The following is a 22374-nucleotide window of genomic DNA, read 5'->3' on the forward strand; positions in this document are numbered from 1 at the left end:
GGTCCATTTCTCCGTTTCAAGGCAGGCTTGGAAGATGAAGTCATTTCTTTCTCTGGCCCCTTGTGCACTATACACTTTAAAATACCACTTTAAACATTCCCGGCTTCCCCCAAAGATTCCTGGGCCCCGTAGTTTGTGGCAGGTCCTGAGAGTTGTGAGGAGACCCCAGTCCCCACCTCCACTCCCCTGCCCAGCTACCATTCCCAGAGTGTGCAGAGAATAGTACTCTCTTCCTCACAACTCTCAGCACCCCTCACAAACTACAATTCCAATGATCCTTTGGGGGAAGTTGTCGATTGGATCAGGGCTTCCTAAACTTGGGTCGCCACCTGTTTTTGGACTACAATTCCCATCATCCTCTGGTCCTGCTAGCTACGGGTGATGGGAGTTGTAGTCCAAAAACAGCTGGAAACCCTGGTTTGGATCCTATCCCAAAAGATTCCCCAGCCAAGACGCACCAACCTGGGCGAGTGCCGATTTCTTGGAGCAAAAGGCACCCCCGCTGACCTTTTTCGACCGCCGTCTCCTCGCCCGAAATCCCACCGCAGAGGGTCCTTCTCCGGGACAATCAGAAAGCCTAGAACTGGGAGAGCGGGTGATGGGTGGATCTCCTCTTCTGGAAGTCCCGGGACTAGGAGGAGCAATACGTGCAAAGTTCTTCTGCGCCATTGGAGCTCCCCGCGCAGATACGGGGGAGCGCTGCGGTGATGCAGCTTCCACATTCCCTTGTTTAAAGTCCTGGAACAAAGAGGAGGGGAAGCGGGAGAGAGAGATTATAACCTGCGACAGGGGTTCTGGCTTCCCAGCCGCGCTCTGAACCCATTGCAAGGACGGGAATCTCTCTCCTTTTCCAGCGCAACGCCTTTGGCGACCTGCACGGGCGCCGGAGGTTGAGATTTTCTCCTCGCCTTTCAGTCGCCCCGGAGGAGCACGTGGCGCTGCCTGGAAATTTGAGATGTCCTGTTTTGCTCTCCTCCGCCCCCACGCTTCTTTCCTAGCCTCGGGCAGGAGCATCTATGCCTCTCCCCCCCCCCCCGCCTTTACAGCTTTGTTTATTGGGTTACTTCTTTTCAGCCAACACCAGATTCATGGGGTGCCGGAGTCTTTATTGCAGGGAGGGCGGGATTGTGGCCCGAAAAAGCGTTGCTAGACTACAATTCCCATGACCCCTGGTTATTGGCTTTGCTGGGTAGGGTTGCTGGGAGGGAGTTAGGGGCTCAGCAGCAACGAGAGGGCAACAGGTACCCCAGCCCTGCTTTCCTGTTTTTAAAGCTGCCGCTACATGCTGTGCCTCATTTATATTTAGTTATTTAGCAGACTAGTATCCCACACATTTAGCTATATAACAGCAACACGCATACACGGGCGTAGCGGGGGGGGGCAGAGATATGCCCCCAATAATCAATAAGAATACATAACTAACTGAAGTTCTGCCCCCTCCCACAAAATCCTGGCTGCGCCCATGCACACGCACACACACTGCCAAGGCAGTTTGCAACATACTGTATATAGATGACACACAGATGCAAATAAATCCGGGGGCTATTTTGCCCACGAGATGGCGCCCTTTCCCATTCTGTGCTCAAAAGCCAACCCAGCTCACAATTGCAGTGGCGACAGGACAGCAGTCTCCACTGCTTTGTTTTAAAGGGAACTTCTAACCCATCTGCTCTTGATGGTGGCCTGGACCCTGTGATCAATCACTGACCCTGTCATTCACACCCCCCTTGCTGCTGACCCCTTCCTCTCTCACCTGCTTGCTCCCCACTGCAACCTGCTTGCATGCCCCTCCCCCCTCCTACCTTTGTTGTCTTCAGTCTCCTGCTCCTCTAGAGACACCGCACGGATCACATGGACTGGAGCAGCCTGGGGAAGGTCACTGCATGGTGTCGGATCAGGGCAGCCTACCAGAAGGTTGCCCGGGTTTGTGTTGTGTCAGCTAGCTGCCAAACTGAGGGTTGCCTCTGTCAAATACACCTGTAGTGAGGTTTTGGGAAATGAGTCACAGCAGAGACTGCAGTGTCTTTATGATATATGGTTTATTTACACATTTCTACAACCTGTAGAATTAACCTGTAGAGTTAAAGCTATGGTTTTCCCAGTAGTGATGTATGGAAGTGTGACCTGGACCATAAAGAAGGCTGATTGCCGAAGAATTGATGCTTTTGAATTATGGTGCTGGAGGAGACTCTTGAGGGTCCTATGGACTGCAAGAAGATCAAACCTATCCATTCTTAAGGAAATCAGCCCTGAATGCTCACTAGAAGGACAGATCGTGAAGCTGAGGCTCCAATACTTTGGCCACCTCATGAGAAGAGAAGACTCCCTGGAAAAGACCCTGATGTTGGGAAAGATGGGGGGCAGAAGGAGAAGGGGACGACAGAGGACGAGATGGTTGGATAGTGTTTTCGAGGTTACCAGCATGAGTTTGACCAAACTGTGGGAGGCAGTGGAAGACAGGAGTGCCTGGCGTGTTCTTGTCCATGGGGTCATGAAGAGTCGGACACGACTAAACGACTAAACAACAACAACAACTTGAGCCTACGATGGCAGGGTTCACAGCATGAACACCTCAAGAGGTTCTGGCTTCTCCCATTGCCACAGCAGCCATGGTCTTAAGCAGACCTCGGCTGTTGCTCTCAAACATTGCTCTCTGCAACCCTCTGCTTATTAACTCTGTTGCAAACTCCTAACTGCAATCCTAAAACTCTAAACTAAAACACTTGCAATGTCTTTTAAGCCAACTGTCAGTTGAGGGCACACACTCCTTTGCAGATAAGATTTGCCCTTGATCCTTTGTGTTGTCCTAAAGGCTCATCCCCAGGCAATCGCTTCAAAAGAAAATTAGCCTGACTTAATTAGCTATTAAAACATGATGATTCCCTAGGACTATAAGAGGTGTCTGATGCACAGCTTAATATACATGGGTCCATACCCTCCGATATTTCTCCAGTGAAAATAGGGATGTCCTATTTAATAATAATAGGGACACTGGTGGTGCTGTGGTCTAAACCACAGAGCCTAGGGCTTGCCGATCAGAAGGTCGGTGGTTCGAATCCCCGTGATGGGGTGAGCTCCCGTTGTTCGGTCCCAGCTCCTGCCAACCTAGCAGTTCGAAAGCACATCAAAGTGCAAGTAGATAATTAGGTACCACTCCGGTGGGAAAGTAAACAGCATCTCCGTGCACTGCTCTGGTTTCGCGAGAAGCGGCTTAGTCATGCTGGCCACATGACCCGGAAGCTGTCTGCGGACAAACGCCAGCTCCCTCAGCCAGTAAAGCGAGATGAGCACCGCAACCCCAGAGTTGTCCATGACTGGACTTAATGGTCAAGGGTCCTTTACTTTTACCTTTTATATAATAATAATAATAATAGTAATATTAATAGGTCACCCATCTGACTGGGTTGCCCCAGCCAATCTGGGCAGCTTCCAACATACTGTATTTTTCTGTGTATAAGACCATACTGTATTTCCCCCACATTTCTAAAGTTTAAAATTGGGGGGTCGTCTTATACACGGAATGTAGCAATTAATTATTTCTTAGTTTTGGGCTCAAAAATAGGGGTCGTTTTATACATGGGGGCGTCTTATACACGGAAAAATATGGTACACATATAAAAACATAATAAAACATTAAACATTTAAAATCTTCCCTATACAGGACTGCCTTCAGATGTCTTCTAAAGGTTGTACTGTATAGTTATTATCTCCTTCATTCAGGGGTTGCATAACGGCTTACCCTCCAACATTAAATAGGGACCTCTCAAGTGGGACATTCCAGGATAAAATCAGAAACCAGGACAGCTTCTGTAAGTCCAGGACTGTCCCTGGAAAACAGGGACACTTGGAGGGTCTGCACATCTTGATTAGATTCTAACATGAGTCCGACACACAGTTTTAACAAACAGACCTTAGTTGAATTGTAACCCTAGCTTGATCAGGAATTTGCACCTACAAACTTATAGCAATACATAACTTGCTCAGTATTGCTTTCATTGACTGACAGAGGATTTCAGCCATGGGCCTCTCCAGTCCTAGCTCTGCCAGAAGTTGCCGGGGACCAAACCTGGGAAATTTGTTACCGTTCTATACTTTTCCTGCCATGAGTGACCCACGCCCATTTCAAAAAAGAGAACCTAAGAATTTCTCTGCCAGGCTAACTGTTCTCAATGTTCTCAAGTTCCTTTTTGAAACGTTCTGCCCCTCCAAGTTGGCACAATATTCTGGGCAAATTATGTGAATTAATGTCCGTGAAGGAGCCACGGCCTTTGTCTCACCGCTCTCCTAGCCGTGCAGAACAAAAAAATAAAAATAAAAGTCTGGGTTGTGGTTTCTTTCGTTCCTCATTTGCTGCTCTGGGTTCGGTTACCGTGTCGTCATTTTACAGAGGAGCCTGTTACTTCTAAGGGAGTTCGCCATCAAAGTTTGAAACACACACACACACACACGCCGATGGACTCGACGTATATATACCCACACACTCAGAAATGTAGGAACACGTGCCCATGACTCACACCGCTCCCCAGGGCCAGGAAGTGGCAAGAGGAGGAAATGACTGTTGGGGCCTTTCGCTTGCTTGCAGATGCCCGGCAAACGGAACGCCTGGTGGACTGTAGCATCCGCCATGAAGGTGAGTGATTCCCCCCCTCCAACTCTCCAGCATAGACCACCCAGCTCTCCCCCTTTTTTGTCATAAGAAGCTTTTCTCCCCCTGCATCCTGTCTCTGGAACAATTTGCTGGCCAGAAAAAAATTCCTACCAGGGATTAACCCTTTGGGGTGTTGGAGTTGCCAGGAGAACCAGACCCTCTGGCTCAGGGGAAATGAAAGCCACATGGCAAAAAAACAAGAGTCGGGAGGAAGGGAGATGGTCTCAACGGTCAGCGAAAGGCTTGGGATTTATAGTCCAGAATCCAGACAGGCAAGCGGACACCTTTTCCTAGTTTTCACCAGTTTGCCTTTTTCACTCCATCTTTGTTTGCATCTCAGGAAGGGTTTATTTTTTTAAAAAAACACTTCTTTGCTCTACGGACTTTGCCTTATATAGTTAGCAAGCTGCCTGCCTGTGTGGCCAGGGATGTCCGGCTTTCAAAGCTGTGGTTCTCAGAAGCAGAAGTCTGAGACTGGCCGGAAAGCATCAGACTTTTGGAGTTTTGGCATGTGTGCGTGCGTGACTGCGGAAGAGAAACAAACAACAACAAAAAAGAATTAGGCTTCCCCGAGACAAAGCTGAAAGAGTGGGGAAGGTTGTCCGCTTCAGTGATGTTGGGACTACAGTGGATTGGAAAGGATCCAGGAGGAGAGACTTCAAAAACAAACACCCCAAGCCAGGCTTGGGACGCAGATGGAGTGAGAGCCCCCCCCCCCCCGCTAGGTTTTTGGTAAACTCCCAATAGGCTCCTCTGTAGGACGTTGGCGGGCTGACAGCTCAGAGCTGCCTCCTCAGACGGCTGCATCATGGCTTTTTCATCCTTTGGAGCAGTGGGAGCACAAGCCACAAGGTCTTCGGCAGTTGGAGGGGAAATGCCTGTATATTTCCAGCTCCACAGACGGGATGTTGAGAGGCCTCAAAACCTCAGCAGAGCTTCTGAATCTAAAACAGTGGTGGACAACATGTAGGGTTCTTTCTCTCTCTGGGTGTGGTGTTTGTGTTGTTGTTTTATTCCCTGAGGCCTTTTTATCAATTATTTTCAATAATTGGGTCAGGACATTTCATTTGTATTTGGTGCTGCTGCAGTGAAATCTTAAAAATTGGGCAGGAGGGAGAGATAATTGAATTTGTTTATGCTGTTACAGGAGAATACATTTCCCCTATACTCTGTGGCTGTTTTACTGAGAGATCTAAATTGCCATTATCATGGGCCCATATGGTAAAGTTTATATTGCTAAAGTTGCTAACGTTTATATTGATGTATCTAATTGTTATCAGTGCTGGTCTAAAATGTGAGATTTTTTATTTTTTAAAAAAACTATCTTTTGTAATGGACGTTTATATTTGTGGGCGTTTGTGAACCGCTTAGCGATTACAGTGGTACCTCGGGTTAAGTATTTAATTCGTTCTGGAGGTCGGTTCTTAACCTGAAACTGTTCTTAACCTGAAGCACCACTTCAGGTGCCGCCGTGCCACCGGAGCACGATTTCTGTTCTCATCCTGAAGCAAAGTTCTTAATCTGAAGCACTATTTCTGGGTTAGCGGAGTCTATAACCTGAAGCATATGTAACCTGAAGCGTATGTAACCCGAGGTACCACTGTATCTTTGAAATATGAAGTGCTATATAAATTAGCAGAGGAAAGAAATAACAATAAATCAGTTTTAAACACGCACAAGATGGCATTTATTTGTTTAAAGAAACATATGCTCTGCTTTTCACTTCATCTGGGTCTCAAAGCAGGTTATACAGAATAAAAATGTAAGGTCTACAAACTTCAAAACATAAATTAGAAGCGTTGGGGGAGAAAGCATCAGAACAGCTCTCATAGTGCAAAAACCTCCTGAAATAAAACAGTTCTAACTTGCTGCCTGAAACTTAGTGGGGACAATTCTAATGTCAAATTATGAATGTGTACACACTCTCCCTTTAAAGCCTGTTTGAAGCACCTTCTTGCCCTCAAAGATTTCTGGCCACTGTAGTTTGCTAAGGGGTGCTGGGAGTTGCAACTCTGTGACTACGGTCAACTACAATGCTCAAAACTCCTTGAAGGAAAGTACATCTTCCAAAGGCATTTTATAGGTATAGAGAGTACACAGCATAAGTTGCCTATTAAGCCACCGCAGCACTCAGGGTTGTATCATTTTCCCCCAGGTTGGTTGCTATACAGTGGTACCTTGGGTTACATACACTTCAGGTTACATACGCTTCAGGTTACAGACTCCGCTAACCCAGAAATAGTACCTCGGGTTAAGAACTTTGCTTCAGGATGAGAACAGAAATGGTGCTCCGGTGGCGCAGCAGCAGCAGGAGGCCCCATTAGCTAAAGTGGTGCTTCAGGTTAAGAACAGTTTCAGGTTAAGTACGGACCTCTGGAACGAATTAAGTACTTAACCCGATGTACCACTGTAATTATCTCTGTTGTATGAAAAATAACGTGGGAGTTGATTTTAAGCTGGAGAAATGATAGAATCCTGAGTCTGATTCTATGGCTTAAAGAAGCTATGGCCAACAGTGAAAATAATGAAAATAAATGGCAATAGATCTAGAGAAGGCTGTGTGCTTTTTATGGAATTAGATCCTGGTTCACTGGAATGCTAAATGCATAGTAGTAGTAGTAGTAGCATTGAATCTTCTACAGTCCATCAATCAAGCCTCACCACAAGAGCAATGAACACACGTGCCCAGACACATGCCTCTCAAACACTGGTATGGTTTCCTTGGCCTCTGTAAGGGTAATTGATTCAGCGTTTTGTTGGCTGAGGGATCTGTGCATCAGTTCCAGCTGTGACTATTTTGGTTCACACAGTGGAGAAGTAGTTGCTACTCAGAGCATTCAGTGTTGGCGCTATGGGACACAATCTGAACTAGGGTCATGATGGCTGAATTTGTGTCTGTCTTTTCCAGCTCTTTGTCTTTCTGCTGCTTATCTGTGTGAGCCTCAGTGGTCCTGTAGATGCTCAAGGTAAGATTCTCCCTCTTCAGTGTATTAGTCCAGGTGTGCATTCCAACTTCTGCCTCTGTGACATTAACCAGTTGTGAGTTCACACCCCCAAAGTTCTCTATGAACTGCAACCTTTCCACCTTAGTACCTAGTGTCCTCTAGGCGTTTTGAACTACAGTTCCCACCATCCCCAACTAGTATGGCCAGAGAAGAAGGGAGCTGTAGTCCAACATTATATGGAGGGCATCAGATTGGGGAAGGCTGTCCTAGCAGAAATGCACAAGTCATCTGGAGTTATGGTTTAGCAAATTCATCATTTCTGCCCGTTGCCTACATTGGTTGGGGTTTATGGGAACTGAGGTCCATCAGCACCTTCAGAGCACCCCATTGCCTACCCCTGGTCTGGAGACACAAGTGCCTCCTAGAATATGGAAGCCATCCTTTCCCACTTTGCCCATCAGCTGGCAGATTTCAACATTAGTGCCACCCCTATCTTTTGGAGACAAATGACTGGGACATTTGGGCAAACGTAGCGAAGAAATACTGTTGTGAAATATTTTCCCCTGCCAATTAAAAATAATTATCCTCAAATAAGGCAAAACATATGCCGGCATTTCCAAGAATCCAGAAATGCCATGGCGACTGTTTCTCAGCCCAGTCATCCCTTCCTGCATGTGCTGCGGAGGCAGAGCAACAGACCCTCCAGCTGCTTGGGCGCTTTCAGTCGCTGCAAATTGCAACAAGCTGCTTAAGGGAACTGCCAAGAGCGACGACTTCCTCTAAGCTTAGCTTCCATTATCTGAATGTGTCAATAAAGGTGCTCCAAGCTAGGTTTGGGCCTTGAAGTAGGCACTGATCCTTCTGGAAGGACCTCCTCAGACGGTGCTCCTGGCGGTTTTCGAGTTCTGTAATCCAGGGTGAGGGAGAACAAAAGCTAATCTTCCCTCCCCCTCCCCTTTTTATGAAGATTACCCGCTCTGGATCCCACAGCTAATTCTCCCATGGTTTCCTCGCTGGCCCAAATAGGACTCATTTAGCCAGCTAGCCCTGGTGATCATCTATTGTTTATTGGATGGATTCCCCCCCAAATTGATTTTTGAATTCTGAATTTATTGTCATTCATGTTTTATACTGTATTTTATGCTGTTTTTTGTTGCATCAATTAAGTGTTTTAAATTTGTTTTTAGCTGCCCTGAGCCCAGTTTTCTGAACTGGGAAGGGCAGGATATAAATAAAAATTTATTTATTATTATTATTAAATAAATGACGTGTGAGAACAAATCATTAAAGTTCAGGGAATGCCAATTGTGGGGTGTAACATAACTGAAGCAGTCAAATACAACATTTCCTGTTTGCCCAGAATGGACACACAGGAGAATGTTGCTCCGGCCAGGAGGACTTCCTGTCACACCTGTGTGACCAGGTAGATGGGTGTGACCCTGGCAGACCCTATAAAAGGGCTAGTCATGCAGCCATCTTCCTCTTTTGGCTGTTTTGCTCCTTTGCTTCTCTTTTGCTCTTTTACCATCTTCTGCTGGCTCTTAGCCAGCAGCAAGTGGCTCATCCTTTCAAAGGATGTAAGCCACAAGGTGGAAAGTCTGAGGCCTAGCTCAGACTTCTTTTCTCTACAACTGTAAATGTAACTACAAGATAAAGCCTGCCTTCAGGACAATACTGTGAACTGAATGTAAGCAAACTTTACTGTTACCTTTAATGAAGACTGTTGTATTATTGTTTTAAGAGGGAAACATAAGAGGAAACTGACCAGGAACAATCCAGACTGGACAAACCAGACTGGATTGCTTAACTCAAATGATTCTCACAAATCCATCAGCTAGCTTCCAGCAATGTGCAAGGGAACATGCTCTGCTACTTACTCACAAACGTGAGTGAGGAGAGATAATATTTAAACAACATATCTTCTCCTACCTTTCCTCAACATTCACACACCAATATGGTGCCCATCTGAAATCTGGGATTACATCTCCCATCAGTGCCCACCACTGGCCATGTTGGCTGATGGGGATTGTAGTCCAAAAATGTTGGATACCCCTGTTTTAGTTCTTAAGTTTTATCTTGTAGCTGTTACTTTATGTTACTTTATGCTATTTTGAAACCAGTCAAGTGCCTTTATTTATTATCGTTGCAAAGTGTTTGCGGTGAGGAAAGCAGAGAGATATAGTAATGCCTTGCCATGTTCAATTGCGTGGGCTGACTTGAAAACATTGCCGAAAAACACCTGGAGGATCCAGACCGTGGCTGGCTTCTGCCTAGGGAGCAGGGAGAATCTGGATTCAGTTTGCAATTAAAGGCAAACTTAACTGATTCATATTTTCTGAAACAATATGGGAACCAAAAACCAGCCATCTTTCAAAATTCACATTTATCTTGATTTTGCAATGCAGTTCTCCAGCCAAGTATCATGTACAAAAATCTCAGCATAGAAGCCTGCTGGATGATATTGGGCCAGTCACTTAGTCTACCTCACAGGGCTGTTGCAAGGATAAAATGGAGTGCGGGGGGGGGGGACACCACTTCTGCGAGCTTCTTGAAGAAAGTCTGGGATAAACATGTACAAAAGAAAGATTTTGCTGTTCATGCACGGAAAGGACTTCAACCCACTGCATTCTTGCTTTCATTCCAGCAAATGAAATGGATCTTGGGTTTGGATTTTGCTGAGAAGCATGCACTTTCAAACAAAAATTTGTGCATTTCCCTTTTGGTCGGTCATCAAAAACTTGAAGTCTGAAAACCAGTCTTTGTTTTGTTGAACACAGCCCTTGGCCCTTAAGATTTTAGATTTTGCTTAAACTGATGTCAGCCAGTTGGTTGGACTCCAACTCCCATCATCCCTGACCTTTGAGCATGCTGACTGTGGATGATGGGAGTTGGAATTGAACAACATCTGGAGGGGCCCCAGATTCCCTAGCTATGCTGACACATCATCAGGCTATCTCTGCTTGCTCAGAAGGATATTTATGTGAGCTTGTGGCTTTGGTTTCAGGTACCTCATCCCCACTTGTGGGGCAGGAGGCAGATGGTGATAGAACCACAACTGAGTCCTTTTTGCCTTCCACAGGTAAGTTTTGTTTGTTTAGTCATTTAGTTGTGTCTGACTCTTCGTGACCCCCTGGACCAGAGCATGCTGGACACTCCTGTCTTCCATTGCCTCCCGCAGTTTGGTCAAACTCATGCTGGTAGCTTCGAGAACACTGTCCAACCATCTCGTCCTCTGTCGTCCCCTTCTCCTTGTGCTCTCAATCCTTCCCAATATCTGGGTCTTTTCCAGAGAGTCTTCTCTTCTCATGAGGTGGCCAAAGCATTGGAGCCTCAGCTTCAGGATCTGTCCTTCCAGCAAGCACTCAGGGCTGATTTCCTGAAGAGTGGATAGGTTTGATAGGATAGGACAGGTAAGTTTTACAGTTCTGCAAATGACTAGCCATACCTGGACCTTCCCAAAAGGCGTGGTGATGCATTCATAATGCAGCCAAAAAAAACCAAACAAACAGCAAATCACTTTGCTGCTAACATCTGCCTGCCCCTTCACAAGCAGTTCTTTATTAGTTAAAGGTCAGCAGTATCAGTTTTGAACCCCCTGCCCCTGGGAGGGAAATAAAGCTAATGTAGTATGTGTGACTTTGAACAGAGAAAAATAGCAGGCAGGGCAAGGGTTAAAGGCTCCCTTCCGAAGCTCCTTCTCCATTCTAAATTCCCCTCTCCCAAAGCTGCTTTTCATGTTATTAAAATAAATAAATAAATAAATAAATAAATGCAACCAACAATGGTGCAGTGTTGTAATTTTAGACTCTTGACTAAATAGTCTTCTGAGAAGGACCTCCTCCTCCTCCTCCTCCTCCTCCTCCTCTTCTTCTTCTATTACATTTATTACCAGCCATTACAGTCCTATCATATAAAAGCATAGATAAATAGATAAGGAGGAAGTGTAGGTGTTCGTTTCAAGGGTTAAGTTAGTTAATACTTTATATTAGAGCTGAAGGCAGGAAGGGGAGATGGTAAGTAATAAGAAACTTGACCTCCTTTACTGAGCACTGTAAGGAAAACTTGCTGTTCCCAAATACATACCATGGCTTTACGAAGTATTGAAATGATTGACTATTTGGATTTTTCTGATTCACTGGGCAACATTTTTTTTTCTTTTTGATTGTTGTCTAGATTTCTACAACTGATTTAGGGTATTTTTGCACTGCTGAATCAGGAAATGGCATCCGTTTCTCTCCATCAGGTCAGGTTTTTGTGTTATGTTGATTTGAAAAAAATCAGATCTTGTGACAAAATCGATTACATTTTTGTTGCATTATCAGCTGATTTTTGTCAACACATATCATCCTAAATATGTTTTTAAGAGAAAAAAATGTTTTTCCAACAACATATATTGATTACCTGATAGAAACATCGATTACTGTAAACTGAATGGTGGGCATTGATAAAGGTAAGTACGCGTAAATTGCATGTTGCTTCACCATTTTTCAGACTTCAGGGCTTGAACTTCCGTTTCTTGGTACTCCTGGAATGCTCAGCGGCAGGGAGGTCTCTCTTCAGAGTCCAACAGTTTTCAGCCATCATGACTGCGTCCCAGTGACCCTGATACCTGGTCTCCATCTCTTTCATGTCCTGATGGAATCTCTCCCCCTGCTCGTCACTCATTGAACCCAGGTTCTCAGGAAACCGGTCCAGATGTGAAAATAGGTAGTGCATCTTGACGCTCATGTTGCAGCCCAGGTTTCTGAAAGCAGTCAGCATGTTGTTGCCAAGTTCTGCGTAGTTTCTGGCCTTATTGTTGCCAAGAAAGTTCTTCACTACCAGAACAAATGCCTTCCACGCTTCCAGTTCCATTTCGTTCATTGAGTTTCCGAACTCTGGATCGCTGATGAGCTGACGGATCTGAGGACTGTCAAATATGCCAGCTTTCAACTTCTCCATGGTCAATCCTGGAAAAGCCTGGCACAAGTAAGTGAAGCAGTCACCATCCTTGTCCAGAGCCTTGGTGAACTGCTTGATTAAGCCGAGCTTGATGTGCTGCGGTGGGAAAAGTATTCTGTCTCTGTCCACCAGAGGGTCGTTGATGACGTTCCTTTTTCTGCAAGGCACCAATTCCTCCTGCACAGGCCAGTCCTTCTTAGTGTAATGCTGAGCACTGTCCCTATTATCCCACATGCACAGAAAACATGGGTACTTGGTGAAGCCAGACTGTTGTCCCAACAAAAAGTTCACCATCTTCAGGTCAACACAAATAAACCACTTATGCTGATCATAACCAATTTTCTCCAGCACATACTTCACCGCTTCATAGTTCTCCTTCAGTGTACTCGAGTGAGCCAGGGGTATAGAGGCAAACTGGTTGCCGTTGTGTAGCAGAACACATTTCAGTGATCGCTTGCTGCTGTCAATGAACAGTCTTCAATCTTTGGGTTCGTACTGTGGCACTCCAAGGTTGAGCAGAAGCTGTGCAATATCTGCACAGTACACCAAGTCCTTCTCTTCCGAGAAAAAACGGAGGTACTCTTGATGCCTGTTGCGGAAGAAGCTGATGCGAGCACTGTCAGAGAGGAGGTTTTTTTCCTTCAATCTGGATGCCAACAGTTCGGCAGAGTCCTTTGACAATCTGAGGTCGCGAACTAGATCATTCAACTCCTTTTGGGAAAATGGATGTGGAGCATCATCTTCAAGAACCACTTCTTCTTCTTCATGTTCTTCAACACTGGAGGCATCTTTGTCACTAATGTCAGGAAGTTCTCTGAAGATAGGCACTGGAATTTCATCACAATGAGCTACAGGACAACGTGCTGATTGAAGATCAGGATACTTGAGGGTGCTCCGGTTCTTTCTGTTGATCCCAGTCACATCAACAGCACAGAAGTAGCAGTCAGTGACATGGTTTGTCGGCTCCCTCCAAACCATGGGAATTCCAAAGTTCAGACTCCTCTTGCCATTGGTCCACCCACGTAGAGTCTTGGTGCATGCCTTGCACACCATGTGTGGCGCCCAAGCTTTATCCTGGTCACCAAGTTTAATACCAAAATAAGCATGGTAAGCACGCCTTATGAAACTTGTGACTGGTTTCCTATTAGGAGTAATGGTGTATTCTCCACATATGTAGCAGAACATGTCGGGCTTATTTCTGCACGATCTTCTGGCCGAAGTCATCTCATTCACCTGCAAAACAAAACTAGGTACAAATTAGTCATAAGTTGGCGCATGCATGGGTGGAGTTTCCTATACACTTCGTGGGGTGGCTGCCCCATTAACTTAGTTTTGATCCCCCAACTTTATGCTTTGCTGCATCAATTTATGGAAGATTTCGAGGTTTTATGACTTCAAACTGATCCCTTTTTGACATAATCACCCAGAACTATCGGACCTGAATACTTCTTCTCATTAAAATAATCATTTCCAATCAAAACAATTATTTGACATGGCATTTTACCCCCACCAACTTCTTCTAAAATGCTCCACACAAGCGTACATGTGAACAAAAACGTAAAAAAAGACATGCGGCCATAGCTCAAAAACTTGACCTGATTGAGCAAAACCAATGTGATTTTTGGATTCAGCGCATCAGATTCGTCCTAAATCAACTGAAAAAACACAGACAACAAATTTGTTGTTGACCAGTTTGGTTAGAATTAATTTTATTGCTTATACTTGCTTTTATCATTTCATTACCTTGCATATATACCAAATGCAATTTACAATGTTTCCCCATCCTCCTAAAGCTTTGTGGGTTTTGTTTACATGTAAAGAAAGTGAAATTTGGAATGTTACAAGTCTTGGTTGCATAACTGATTTGCACTTCAAGAGGAAAATACCTTGGTACATTTTGTTTCAATTGCTTGTCAACTTTGTTACGGCTGCTTGTTGATTCTTACTGTGGACTCGCAACTTGCAAAACATACCTAATTTATAACAACGTATTTATTGTTGCACGCAACCCCAACTGGTTTCCTTAAAATGAGGGACAGTCTTTAGAAGACATGGTTTATTTACACATATTGACAACCTGAGCCTATGATGGAGGGGATCATGGCATTTACACCCCAAGAAGATATTGCTTCTCCCATAACCGAAGCCTGGGATTCATGCAGAAAACAAATTGCAAGGTATTGTGGAAATGTGGGAGAACTGAACATATTCGCCCATCCCATTGTCGCTGTGGGCCCGGCGGTTTTTGGAAGGTTCTTGAAACACTATTAAAGTCTGCAGAACTTGTTTGGCCAGAGGCATAAATGGGATGTGTGTGAAAACCACCAGCTTCAATTTGTTTTTATAAAAACACAGGAGTTCTGCCCTCCATGTTGACAGCTGGCCACCTGCAATCGGTAGTAGCAGTGTAGCACTCAAGGGAGAGGACTTGTAGATCTTTCTAACCCAACATTTCTTCTCTATATCCTGGTCTTCTATAGCAGAGGAGCCAGAGGCTGAAAGTATGACGACAAGCCCTCTGAATTTCCAGCAACGAGAGAATGCATCACTAGGAGGTATGTGGCTGAGAACTTCCTTGGGTTGGAATCCTTCCATAATTCCATGGATATTTGTGCAAGATAAATAAGACAAGACCAGAACGTCTACCTGCAAATATTGTCAAATTTAAAAGGATGTTTAATTCCTCCCTATTGGCATGAAGGATGACTGTGTGTATATATATATATGGAAATACATAGGGCTTCTCCAGACTGGAGTGGGTTTTTCTTTTTTGCAGTTGTGTTCTGCAGCATATCACTGTTGCAAAAAAATAGTGCAATAAAGGTAGATTTATACTGAAGCATTCACACACCATTCCAATTTATTAGTTGTGCTGTGGTGCTCACAAAACAAGCTCACAAAACCTCCCTGCAAACAAATCAGAATGAATGGTCACTAAATACCCAACACCCCGTCTAATCTCCCAGTAGTGAAACCAGGATGAATGCTCAATAAACAACTTGCTTGAAAGCAGGAAGGAAAAATCTTAGGGACCTTTGGGTCCCTTCCAACTTGACAATTCTCCATGGATGGGGCAGAATTCTCCCAACAGTTCAAACAACATTCCCAACCTGCCCCTGGCAACCTCAGTTCCTCAAGCCCATCGAATAAGGCATAAAACATTCTTCCCAATAGCTTTTGGGGTAGGGTGACCATTTACCCCCAAAAGCTGCTGGGCAAAGGGTCTTATGTTTTGCCAATGTCTCACCATTATCAAACAAACCAGGCCATTATCAGCCTTTTGGTTCTTCATGACCCACCCCCAGCGAGCCATTGCCAGACTGGTCTCATGAGGAAGCTAGCAACATCAGAACTGGCAGGAAAGTTGTAGGGCCAGGAGACTGAAATTATCTACAAGGGGATTTCATCCTAGCTCCAATGTAACACTCTTTTCTTAATATGCAGTAGAAGAGACATCTGTAGCTGAAGTGGAGACAACTAAAGGCATCGCCCCTAGCAGTGTGAGCTTCACCAGTGCTACAGGTGAGCATAAGAACCATGGACCACCCATGAGGGGAGGTGGGCAGAGAGAGGGAACAATCAGAAAGAGTTTGCTTTGCCACATCCAAAAGAATGGAACCAGCTCACCTGTCTCCTTCTGCGTTTTCTTTTCCAGAAGTTACTCAAGCTCAGCAGCCATCTGTAGACCAGAGGAGGAGAACAGGTATGTAGAAGGCAAAAGACAAATCCATGTTCCGTGTACAGAAGTTGAGGGACTGGAAGATGAACCTTAATTCAACACCAACAACAGAATAGTGTCCTTTAAGTGAGGGCAGCAGGATAATTATGAGGGTGCAGGACAGGCTATGTGGCACACACAGTTCTGTCCCCCAACCAAAGGCTATGGCCAGTGGTTCAGGAAGGTGCCCTTTGCCAGTATTTGCTGCTTGAGCAGTCCCCTCATTCTGCTCTCCTGCCATTAATCCCCATATTACAGGAATATAATTTTTAAGTACACAAACTTCTGCAAATATCAGGGATTTTGCCAAGATGAAACCAATGCCTTCAAGGAACTGCAGGCCAGCGGTGGGCAGGGCTGGAGTTAAGAGTGGGTGGGGCCAGAAGCAAAAGTGGACTGTCACGGGTGTGACTCTCACTTCCGTACAGAAGGCTATAGCTCAGCCACACAAAAGCTAGAGATTTCCTCATGCACTGCAAACACTTTTCTCCATCCTTCCACCAGGCAAGCAAGAGACATTATCACATTTCAAGGACAGACAATCTGAAGCGGACAAAAGTACTTATGCAGGGTGCAGAGCAGGGGCGGGACGGGACGGGGTGTGGCCTAGAAGAGGGCCAGATTGAGGGGCTTGGAGGGGCACATTTTGCCTATAGGTCTGAGTTTCCCCACCTCTGCTGTAGCAGGAGGATCAGACATGACCTCTTCTTCCTCATAGTGGCAAGCTGGGCATGTTTCTCAACTACCTCACATTCCTTCTTTTTTAACAGATGTTTGGAAGGTAGATTACCAAGAGAATGTTTTCCATTATGGTGAGTCTCAACAAGCTGGAAACAGACCATTGTGTTGCATGCCACCCCCATCTCCGAGCGGTGGGGATTCTAGGGGTTCCAGGTGCTAATCCAGGACTTGTGTTTCCTTTTGGGAATGATGCACAGCAGAAACTGTGGTGTCTTTATCATATATGGTTTGCTTACACATGTATACAACACTGGAAGGGTTCACAGCATTAACAGCCCAGAAGGGTCTTGTTTCTCCTATGGCCACAGCCTTCGATTTAAACAGAAATGAAACATTTCCCTCTGATCCTCCCTCCAGTTTGTTGCTTTACAAACTGGAGGGAGGTTACATCACTGCAAACTCAACTCCAGACTCAGGCTTTGTCTTTCTAACTGTCTAACTATCTAACTTTCTGTGTATCTGAAGAAGTGTGCATGCACACGAAAGCTCATACCAAGAACTAACTTAGTTGGTCTTTAAGGTGCTACTGGAAGGAATTTTTTTATTTTGTTTTGACTATGGCAGACCAACACGGCTACCTATCTGTATCTAACTTTCTAACTAACTATCTCTGATATCACCCATTTGTCTTCTCGCAAAGAGCCCCCTTCTTTTGTTCTCTTAATGGCCCATCACCCAGGTGATCACCCCAACACAGGAAGCCAGCCTGGCTTATATATTAACACTTGCTGAATCCAGGGGTTAGAAGGATCTCGCAGACAGCCTACTTCCTCCCCATCAAACTCATAACAATAGATACATTTTCAGATACTTAAAAGGGGCTTTCAATGAAAGTTGGTTTCTCCTGAGATGTTTACTCATCTCACTATTGTCATCCATTGAGAGGTAATGCAGACTTTCTCACCTTTGGAAAACTTGCACAACTCATCTGAACAGAGGAAACAGTGGGACAAAAGAAATAGGGGTGTACACCATAGGAAGAGGTGTCTCTCTCCTTTGAGCTCTCTTAAATTCCATTATCTGGTTGTGTACACAGTACACCTTTGCAACACATTCAAGTACATTTCCGCGCCTCAGATAATTATGGGTACCAGTTTGTCAAGGGTTGCTGGGAACTGCAACTCTGTGAGAGGTGAATTATGGTGCCCAGAATTCTTTGAGGGAAAGAATGTGCTTTGAAATTTCCTTAGAAGAATAGTTTGCACACAGCTGTAGCCAACATTCCATGGTCACTGAGCATGCTCAGTTTTCACTGGTCTGTTTAGGGTTTGCTCACCCCTACGTTCTTTTTGTATTTATGGAAACCTTGGGGGTTCTCCCAAACCTCCTTGATCCTCTTGTTTGTGGCTAGTGCAGTTTTGGCTACTTAAAGGAACAACACTCATCTCTGAACTCTGGAAATAGAGTGAAGGAATGGCGATGTACCCATTCCTGTTTACGCCCAGTGCACTCCCACTGCTACTTTGGCTTACATTGTGTGTACACCATTTCCCAAAAGAATCGGAAAGGTGCTGGCTGCAGATTAAACAGGAGTGTGTACACTGTTGCACATGGCTTTTTCAGGGGGAACTCACAGGAACTCAGTAGAACTAGGGAGGATTCCATGGTGAGTTCCAGCACTTCTTTTTCAGGGGGGGGGGGCACTGCTGTTGTACTATATTTTGGTTCCTTCCTGCCCCCCACCAGCTTTGATCCTAATTGAGAAAAAGAACAACCTTGCTGTATTTTGAGCTGCTAATTTGTACACAGCTTTAGTGTGTACTTCAGGCTTGCATTAAATGTCTGCTTTTCTCCATACTCTTGCAGATTACTATTCCCTACGCAAAGGGGGCTTGATAGCTGCTGCCATTCTCTTCATCCTTGGCATTCTCATTCTCACCTGTAAGTATGAGCAACTGGGATGAGTGGAGCTGCTTTGAGTTCTCTCCCTAAATGTGGGTGGCAAAAGAGTGGAGAAGTAGAAGTGTAATTGTGCCTGGATATTCACATAATCGTAAGGGACGCGGGTGGCACTGTGGGTTAAACCACAGAGTCTAGGGCTTGCCGATCAGAAGGTCGGCAGTTCGAATCCCCGCGACAGGGTGAGCTCCCATTGCTCGGTCCCTGCTCCTGCCAACCTAGCAGTTCGAAAGCACGTTAAAGTGCAAGTAGATAAATAGATACCACTCCAGCGGGAAGGTAAACGGCATTTCCGTGCGCTGCTCTGGTTCGCCAGAAGCAGCTTAGTCATGCTGGCCACATGACCCGGAAGCTGTACGCCGGCTCCCTCGGCCAGTAAAGCGAGATGAGCACCACAACCCCAGAGTCGGCCACGACTGGACCTAATGGTCAGGGGTCCCTTTACCTTTACCTATTCACATAATCTTTCCTCTCCTCATCTGAGATCTTATTAAGGGCTCATCCACACCCAAGCCTAGAAAGCAGAAGACCACACAGTTTTCTGCATGTCCCATTCTTTCTAGACATGGGTCCAAGTGGTTTTCTGTTCGCCCTGCTGCCTTCCGTGGGAAAACCTGCTCTTTACCACTGAATCGGAGCAAATATCAATCCACAGAAAACCTGACGGACGTTTGCTTCGATTCAGCAGTAAAGAGCAGGTTTCCCGAGGGGAAAGTGGTGGGGGAAGTTGAAGTGTGGACAAGCCCTAAGTAATAAGTGCACGATTGATAATTGGGATCTGCAAAACTCAAAGCAAATCCTTCACTCAACAGCTGCTTAGAGGCACTGTGCTTCCTCCAGCCCTGCCCGCCCCCATTCTAATGGTATGCCTTTTGTTTCTGACAGCAGGATCTAGTGGATCTTAGGAGGGGGCTAGAGAGGGGAGGCTGAAGGGCTGGGTTCAGAAAATGGGCCTTTACTCTAGGAGGAAGAGTTCAGAAAACGGTTTGTTCTCTCTCCACTTCCAGGTGGTAAACATGGAAAATCTCGATGCAGAGGGAAGAAGCGGACAAGGTGAGCAACGCCTTCCCACCCACCCATTCCTGTTTCCTTATCTCTATTTAATTCCATCTTGTGAAAGTCCAGATGCTGGAATATGAATGCAGCCTACATATTTGTAATTAAGGTGTCACTATTTGTGGGAGGGATCAAAATGCATACTGGAACTTTGGGGCTGCCTACACACTAATCTTATATTTATCTAGTTTGATTCTAGATCTACAAGAGTGGTTGTGGCTACTTGATATGCATTTGAAAACTCTCCCCTTCATTAGGTTATCCAAGCCTTTTCTCCCTGCCCATACCCCAGGTGAAAAAAGAAGAAACTGGTGATTGTCATCATGTTCACTCTGGTCCACCAACACTGTCATTGGTCGGGGGGGGGGGGGGGGAGAGACACCCATCTCCCCATTGCTGGAACCATCTGCATCTGTTTTTTTAAATGAACAGGAAGTGAAAAATCAGTCTGCAACAAGCTTTTATTTTCAGAATGAAAGCAGTTTCTCAAGAAGCGCAAAGAAATCCGCAATCGATCTAGATTGTGTGTGGATTTTGCAGAAAAGACAAGCCCTTGGTCTCCATTAATTCTAGAATGAGTTGGCTTGGCCTGTCATTAGCTGTGGGGCAACCTAAAGTTGGACTCCCTGCTTTCTGCTCCCCCAGTCCCAATGGACACCCATAACCAATGGGCGCAACATTATCTAACATTGCTGCACACAGATCAGAACAAAAGCTCGTTAAATAGCCAATGCCATCTCATAGAATCATAGAATCATAGAGTTAGAAGAGACCACAAGGGCCATCAAGTCCAACCCCCTGCCAAGCAGGAAACACCATCAGAGCACTCCTGACATATGGTTGCCAAGCCTCTGCTTAAAGACCTCCAAAGAAGGAGACTCCACCACACTCCTTGGCAGCAAATTCCACTGTCGAACAGCTCTTACTGTCAGGAAGTTCTTCCTAGTGTTTAGGTGGAATCTTCTTTCTTGTAGTTTGGAACCATTGCTCCGTGTCCGCTTCTCTGGAGCAGCAGAAAACAACCTTTCTCCCTCCTCTATGTGACATCCTTTTATATATTTGAACATGGCTATCATATCACCCCTTAACCTCCTCTTCTCCAGGCTAAACATGCCCAGCTCCCTTAGTCGTTCCTCATAAGGCATCGTTTCCAGGCCTTTGACCATTTTGGTTGCCCTCCTCTCCCTGTAAACAAATCAGGAGGCATGTTCAATGAAATTACTGCTTGAAAGTGCCTGAACCTCTGTGTATGCTTTGTGCAAGAGAATCAGGATGAATACTTAGTAAATAGATCACCCCAAGGAGCCTAACGTGTATTCTCATATTCCTTGCCCTGATCCCTGTTTCCTTTCTTTACAGGAACTACGACGTGACACCAGCCTGAAGGCATCTCCTATCCTCTGGAGGACTGCACTGATTGGGAGGAGCAGGGTGGGGTGGGTGGGGCTGCTTTGATTGACAGATCTGCTTTGACAGATCGTAATGTAACCTGTTATCCCCCAATAGGGGAGCACTCCCTTAGCTCCCTCACCCCAAATCCATCCATCCTCTGCCTGACACATCCTGGTTTGTCCTCCACTTGCTCCCACAACCTCCGTCCATTTTTCTTGGCCTACAAGAAGCATTGCCTTTTCTCGTGTTACAACTGCAACAAAAGTTGTGTTTTCATTACATTAAACCAGCCTCGCTGTAGAACAAGAACATTTGTGAATTCTTTGTTCTTTCCCTTGTGCGTCCTGAGGCCGGGGAGGGAGATGCTGCCTGGATCTAAGGGCCTGACTGTCAACACTCCAGGCCAAGAAAAACCCTACGGTCCTCCATCTGCGCCAAGAAGTCTCAAATTCTGTACTTGCAATAAATTTTTGGCGTGGCTTGTTTTTTCTACGTTTGCTGGCTATATTTGATTTCATGCTTTCGCTGGCGTGTTATATGCAGTCATGTTCTAAGAGAAGTCATCATGCCAGAGGGATATTGCTGCCCCCGGTGCCATGAACTGTCAGCAAAATATTCATGGTGTTGCAACTGGCTCCATTTACTTGTGAGGACCCAATTTCCTGGCTTTGTAAAGACCAACATTACATTGCTGCTGCTTTTTTTTTTTTTTTGTTCTTTGGCGAGAGAGAGAGATATTGTTTATTTTAAATAGATTTTATTTGATTTTACAAAATGATTCGCACAATAATATCATTACAAGTATTAAAATTTGCATATGATTCTTCTGAATCTCAAGACTTCCCTCCTGCACTCCATGGGTTCTTTAAATAACTTTTTTTTTTTAAAAAAAAAAAAAACCCTGTACATTATAAGTCCATCTAATTTACCATCCTCCATTATATCCAAAATCTCTGTATCATTGCAAGCGTTATTTAAAGCCTGCCAAAGAGTTCAAGTGTTTACAGTGGTCTTTCAAATGCAATATAAATTTG

General features: G+C 45.2%; 1 protein-coding gene across 4 annotated transcripts; it reads left to right on the top strand.

Annotated features, from left to right (window-relative positions):
* Positions 1–4389: 4389 nt before the first annotated feature.
* LOC307221708 (uncharacterized protein) lies at positions 4390–21649 on the top strand. Of its 4 annotated transcripts, none has more exons than XM_079986483.1 (10): positions 4390–4630; positions 7557–7614; positions 10598–10672; positions 15018–15089; positions 15982–16056; positions 16190–16237; positions 17023–17064; positions 18800–18874; positions 19900–19945; positions 21308–21649. In XM_079986483.1, the coding sequence occupies exons 1-10, from the start codon at positions 4583–4585 to the stop codon at positions 21330–21332; spliced, it is 564 nt and encodes a 187-aa protein (XP_079842609.1). In that variant the 5' UTR covers positions 4390–4582; the 3' UTR covers positions 21333–21649. The 4 variants fall into 4 exon arrangements, with proteins under 4 accessions (XP_079842609.1, XP_079842608.1, XP_079842607.1 ...); XM_079986482.1 differs by having other exon boundaries at positions 4391–4630; positions 15979–16056; XM_079986481.1 differs by having other exon boundaries at positions 4396–4630; positions 15015–15089.
* Positions 21650–22374: the final 725 nt, after the last annotated feature.

This window comes from Podarcis cretensis (genome assembly GCF_951804945.1).
Source record: "Podarcis cretensis genome assembly, chromosome: 8".
In the NCBI taxonomy this organism is placed as follows: domain Eukaryota; kingdom Metazoa; phylum Chordata; class Lepidosauria; order Squamata; family Lacertidae; genus Podarcis; species Podarcis cretensis.